Source organism: Cebus imitator, unplaced genomic scaffold (genome assembly GCF_001604975.1).
Source record: "Cebus imitator isolate Cc_AM_T3 unplaced genomic scaffold, Cebus_imitator-1.0 Scaffold228, whole genome shotgun sequence".
Taxonomy (NCBI): domain Eukaryota; kingdom Metazoa; phylum Chordata; class Mammalia; order Primates; family Cebidae; genus Cebus; species Cebus imitator.
In genome coordinates, this window is record NW_016107543.1 from 3,661,943 (window position 1) to 3,667,942 (window position 6,000).

The 6,000-nt window shown below is 40.0% G+C and overlaps 1 protein-coding gene across 1 annotated transcript in view; it reads right to left on the minus strand.

Moving 5' to 3' along the window:
- Positions 1–2,239: 2,239 nt before the first annotated feature.
- The window catches only part of KRT27 (keratin 27), a 5,734-nt gene continuing 1,973 nt past the window's right edge, over positions 2,240–6,000 (minus strand). The window contains exons 3-8 of the mRNA XM_017497164.2: positions 5,735–5,891; positions 5,137–5,298; positions 4,928–5,053; positions 2,948–3,165; positions 2,680–2,729; positions 2,240–2,566 (exon numbers count right to left, since the gene is read on the minus strand). Of these exons, the coding sequence (XP_017352653.1) occupies positions 2,430–2,566; positions 2,680–2,729; positions 2,948–3,165; positions 4,928–5,053; positions 5,137–5,298; positions 5,735–5,891 (850 nt within the window). The 3' untranslated portion in view covers positions 2,240–2,429. The remainder of the gene's footprint in view (positions 2,567–2,679; positions 2,730–2,947; positions 3,166–4,927; positions 5,054–5,136; positions 5,299–5,734; positions 5,892–6,000) is intronic.

Consider the following 6,000-nt stretch of genomic DNA (forward strand, 5'->3'; position numbering starts at 1 on the left):
TAATTGGTCATTTCTTGGTAATCTACTAGGTAGTAGAACATTACATGATGTGTATACATATTTTAGGCATTCAAAATGAATTGAGCTTCACGGAGTGTTGCTGTCTCCTCATTTCAGGATAAAGTTTTTCGTTATATTATCTTATTCTAATGATTGTATGCTAATTTCCCCCATACATGTATTGTTCAGTTTCAAGTATGCTGTTATTTAAAATTCACATTCTATATTTCTGTTAGATAACCATTTTTTCTTGAACTTGAATGAGGTTTGTTTTGTTTTTTTTTCTGAGAATCAGATTCTGGTATACTAAGTCCTTCCACAAAATGGCTTCCCTGGTTTGGTTTGGGAAGAAGGAGGTACTGATGTCTCTGGTAATCTTAGGTCGATTGGAGTGACCTTGCATGTAGTTTCTTTATCCCTTCTGTTGTTAGAAGGAAGGTGGAGTCATAAGGTTCTCACTAACATGGTATTATTTCATGGCGAAGCACACAGACTCTGAGCCATTCTGTGTGGGTTACACATTTCAGCACTTTCAGTTATTAGCTGTGTGATCTTGGGCAAATTACTCAACCAGTCTCTGCCTCAGTTTCCTTATCTGTAAAACGAGGATGATAACAGTACCTATCTCATATGGTTGTTGTGAGGCTTAAATCATGCTTAGAACAGAGTCTAGCACCTAGTAAGTGCTGGTTATCAATGATTGACTCTCATGGCAGTCATGTTTAAAGGTATTGCATATTGGCCTGGTTTTAGCAGAAATAATTTATTCCCTGAGTTATGGTGAGTTGGTGGTCAGACATCTCAAATACTGTACTATGAAATCTGAGCTAAGTGTTCAAAAATTTATAAAAGACAAACTTTAAAGACCTTTTAATATTAGCATCTACTCCTAGTGGTGTACATTCTATGGATTTGGAAAATGTATAAGGACACGTATCCATTCTTATGGTATTATCCAGGGTATTTTCACAGCCTTAAAAATCCTCAGCATTCTCCATATGCATCCCTCCCCTCTAATTCCTGGCAGCCACTGACCTTTTTACTATCTCCATAGTTTTGCCTTGTACAAAATGCCCTAGAGTTGGAGTCATACAGTATGCAGCCTTTTCAGATTGTCTTCTTTCACTTAGTAATATACATTTAAGGTTCTGCTGTGTCTTTTCATGTCCTAATAGGTCATAGCTTTTTAGCACTAAATAATATGCTATTGTCTGGATGTACCACACTTTATTTATCCATTCACCTACTCAAGGACATCTGGGTTGCTTCCAAGTTTTGGCAATTATGAATAAATCTGTGCAAAAAAACCTCTGTGCACAGGTTTTTGAGTAAATGTAAGTTTTCAACTCCTATGTGGGAGGATGTTTCCTTCTCCTAATTTTGATATGAGGATATATGACCAGTTAATTAAAAAGTTAGGCGAGAGGGTATCTGCCTTACATTCACCAAGGTATTATTGCATGCATGTGGGAAAGAGATGGGGAAAGACAGTTTGAAAGTGATTGTGCTTCAACTCTATTGAACCAGTTCTGCAGAGTTCAGTAATGGGGTGCTGGTTCCAGAGAAAAACAGGCTGTTTCTGTTATGGGATTGGTATAGCGGAGTCTAGTCTCTCACCCACAAATAAACCTCTGGAGGATTTTCTGCTGAGTTTAACCTCCTCCCACTCCCAGGCTTGAAATCGATTCACTAATGGTAAGTGCTGAAATCAGTGCACTAAAAGTTACGTTGGACTTAGGAGCCACATGGCTCTGTAGTCTTGGATGGCAAAAACGACATAGAGAACTTGTGAATCCCTCCCCTTATGATGGAGTGCTCAAGATTATGAATTAGACATCCACTGGAATTCTCCACTTAGCCTTGTCCTCACAGCTCTCTTTTTCCCTTTCTACCTTCAAATATCACCATGTATAACCTTTCCTTTATTTTTAAGGATGTTTCTGATTCTTCAGTTTCTTATTTCTACTTCTATGAGCATGCTGACCTTAGGGACTGGATCTTATTAACTGTTTTATCCTCATTATCTGGCACACAGCGTGTGCTCAGTAAGTGCTTTTTGTACTGAGACAAGGGAGACAAAATTTTACAGAGATGTGAAAAAGACTCCAACTGGTTTACATGTTAAACTTACTCCCGACTTGTGAAGACCACTGAATTAAACAGAAGAAATTAAAGACAAAATTCAGCTCCCATTGGAGAGTATATTTAAAATGCAAGGATTGACCAGGACCAGGGAAGATGACTTGCAACAGGAAGAACCTTTATTGAAACACCACCGTAGAGAAAAAGCCCAAGAAATGGTACTATTCTAAAAATAACTTGTCCTAATTCATTGGAAGAAAAGCAGAAAAATAAGGAGGATCCTCTTTAGGAAACTAGTTTCATTTTGGTATTTTAATTTGGGGGCATTCTTTCTCAGAGGCTGTAGTTCAGGAAGGCACCCTCTGTTCATTCTTGTTGACTTTGGTGGATTTCTCTTCCACGGTGTGAATTCTGGATGAGAGAACTTTGCCACGAGGATCTATTTCTTCCACAACTGTTTTGACAATGGTGGTTTTAGATGAATCTAAAATGCCACATATGAACTGTTAGAATTTATCAAATTCATAAATAGGAAATAACTCATCATTTGAAACACGTGCAAATACACGCTGAATGCCTAACACAGCTTTTGCTTACCTTTTGTCTGATTTCCTGAGCCTCTGTAGCCTTTTGATTTAGAACAGGAACTGTAAAAGTATACAGCGCTTATATTAATTATTTCATTCTGTTTTACTGAGGAAACTGAAAAACAATGATTTAAGGTGGGAATTCACTGAACTCTGAAATAACACTAAAAGAGTTTTTATCTACACGTGGTCTAGATCATAGATATTTTGTACTTGATTTCAAATAATCTTTAGTAACCTTAAAAATAAATTGTTTTCTCAACGGCAGCAATACTGACCCATCTTCTCCATCTATCAGGCGGCAGTAGGTCTCAATTTCTTTTTCCAGGTGGACCTTGACGTCCAGGAGCTGCTCATACTCCAGCTTCTGGCCCTCGGTCTCGGTTCTGACCTGGTGCAGCTGCTCCTCCAGGGCCCCGATCTGAGCCTGGATCTGCGCCAGCTGCGCACAGTAGTTGCTCTCCGTCTCTGTCAAGGAGCACTCCAGGGACTGTTTCTGTAGTTTGGTAAGACATGGTTTAATAGAAAAGGTCACAGTATTTTAGAATAAGCCAAAGAATTTAAGAGATAATTAAGACAATTATCCTTACATCATGCAAATAATTATATTTACCCCAAAGAGTCCATTTATTCAATATTAATCATTGCCTTTACTAAATGTCATCCTGCTTTTGTATTTGAGAATGACACAGCTGGTGCTGAATGTCCCTCAGATGCCCAGGTGTGCTAAAAAGATGCAATTGTCTCTTTACAGGGCACAGACTAAAAGATCCCGCCCCTGCACCAATATAGCCTGTGCTTGTAGAGTTTGGCACAATTTACCACTTTCTCCACAACTAGAATTCCGCCTACATTTTGCTACCCATTTCTATTCGTGTGACAGTCTTGTCATATGAGGACTGCAGCTCTCCTATTAAAAAGTCATCCTGCAGTGAACTGCATAAACTTTCCATGAGTAGAATAAACCGCAGAAAAGAATTACCTTCGTAGGCTTTAAATACGGTAGCTCAATTCACTGGCTTGTGAATCTGAATGGGATTATAGAGCTACCCAGAGGGAACTCCCACCGCAATTTTACACAGAATGAAGATGAGAGTGTCTTATCCTTTCATCAGCAAGTATTTTTTATATAACGCCTTGATTTTATACACGTTCATAGCCTCATCTGTGGATAAACTCTGGTGGTTTACTAGCCATAGAGGGAAAAGTATAGATCTGGGAGTTAGAAAATTTGGAGAGAACTTCTGGTTCCTTCCTATCCAACTGTGGGACTGTGGGAATTGCTTAACTTCTTCGAATCTCAGATTCCTCTTTTGGAAATAATGGCATGAGTTATAATGTCTGCCTGCCTGTGCCCTGGAGTTGTTGTAGACTCACGTGTGGGCGGAAGTGCTGGGCAAACCCTTAATGAAAGCAGTTATGATTATCATTACATGTTTAGCTTTAGAGTCAGCCTTCATGCCTCTACCTTGCCTCTTGTTTATGCTATTTACAAAGGAATTTGGAAGTGCTCTTAATTAAGTGGCCAAAGAGAATGCTAGATGAAGCTAGGAGTGGTGCAAATGTATTTTTGCTCTCTTTAAGCAGTAGGATTTTTTTCTTTTTCAAAAAATGGACACATAAGAATTGTACATATTTATGGGGTTCATAATTCTATTTCAAAACACGCAATGTGTGGTGATAGAATCAGGTCAATCAGCATCTCCGTGGCCCCAAACACTTACCTTTTTTTCTTGTGTTGGGAACATTCAAAACCCTCTTTTTGAACTATTTGAAAATATAGAATAAATTATTCTTAACCGTAGTCATTCTACAGTGCTATAGAACACTTGAACGGATTCTTCCTATTCTGCTGTAACTTTGTATCCTTTAACCAACCTCTTCGGATTCCCCATCCCCTTCCCAGTCTCCAGTAACCACTATCCCACTCTACCCTTCCATGAGATCAACTTTTTAAGTTTCCACATATGAGTGGTTTTAGATATTTTGACTTAGGATAGAAGATTCAAAGTCAAAGCTACTTTCTTTTTCCAATATCTCTATTGTATTTGCTAATTTCTAATGTTTCATCATTATTAGCATCTAGGTATACTTTGTAGGCAAAGAGGATTGTCATGTGCGAAATGCAAATATGTCTTAGGTCAAGCACTATAATTAATGGCTAAAAACTAAAATATGTAATACTATGTGGGAAGAAAATTCTCTTCGATTTTTTCCCTCAAGTTCTAAGCAAATCTGTTGCCTAACTTTTCACTTACCGTTGCTAAGAGGGACTGAAGTTCAATCTCCACGGTTTGAAGAGTGCGTTTCATCTCGGTAAGCTCATTCTGGGCTGAGGTGGTGGCGCCAGCGTCGTCAGAGATCTGCTGCTGCAGCGAGGCGCTCTGGAACAGTAGGGGCCGCGTTAGGGCGCTGCTGGCTGAGTCCGTGCGCGGTGCCCCCGGAGCGCACCTAAGTGTGGTTTTACCTTCTCGTTGAACCAGGCCTCCGCGTCCCTGCGGTTCTGCTCTGCAAGGGCCTCGTACTCGGCTCGCATGTTGTTCAGCAGAACCGTGAGGTCCACCCCGGGGGCCGCGTTCATCTCCACGTTCACGTTGCCTCCAGCCGCGCACTGCAGAGCTTTCATTTCCTGAAAGATATTTGTTTAATGGAATTAGGATCTGAATATTTTATTTGTTTCGTTTTTTGAGTTAGGGTCTCGCTCCGATGCCTAGTATGGAATGCAGTGGTGCGATTACGGCTCACTGCAGCTTCGAACTCCTGGCCTCAAGCGATTCTCCAGTCTGGGTCTCCCACAGCGTTGGGATTATAGGCGTGAGCCACCGCGTCTGGCCTGAATATTTTTAAAGGAGCCAGGTGGGCAAGATCTATAGGATTAGAAACTTTTTCGGACGTTTGTTTCTTTTGAGCAGGATGAATAGAAGCACCTCAAACAATTTAAGCCATATGGAGAAACTGACAGGTTCCTTCTTGAATGTTAACTAGATATTATATTTATCATCTGAAATTAATTGTAAAATTTGGGAGAGAGGCGACTGTGAGAGCCAGCCGGGTAGAGCCTCTACCTCGGCATGATTCTTCTTGAGGTAAGCGAGCTCCTCACTGAGAGTTTCCAGCTGGATCTCCAGGTCCGTTCTGCACAAGGTCAGCTCATCCAGGACTCTGCGCAAACCGTTGATATCCGCCTCAACGCTCTGATGAAGTGCCAGCTCATTTTCAAACCTTAGAAAAGTATTTGAAAGTTTCATCACTAGTCATTAGGCACAGCACATCACTTTTTTTTTTTTTTTTTTTTTTTTTTTTTTTTTTTTTTTTTTTTTTTTTTTTTTTT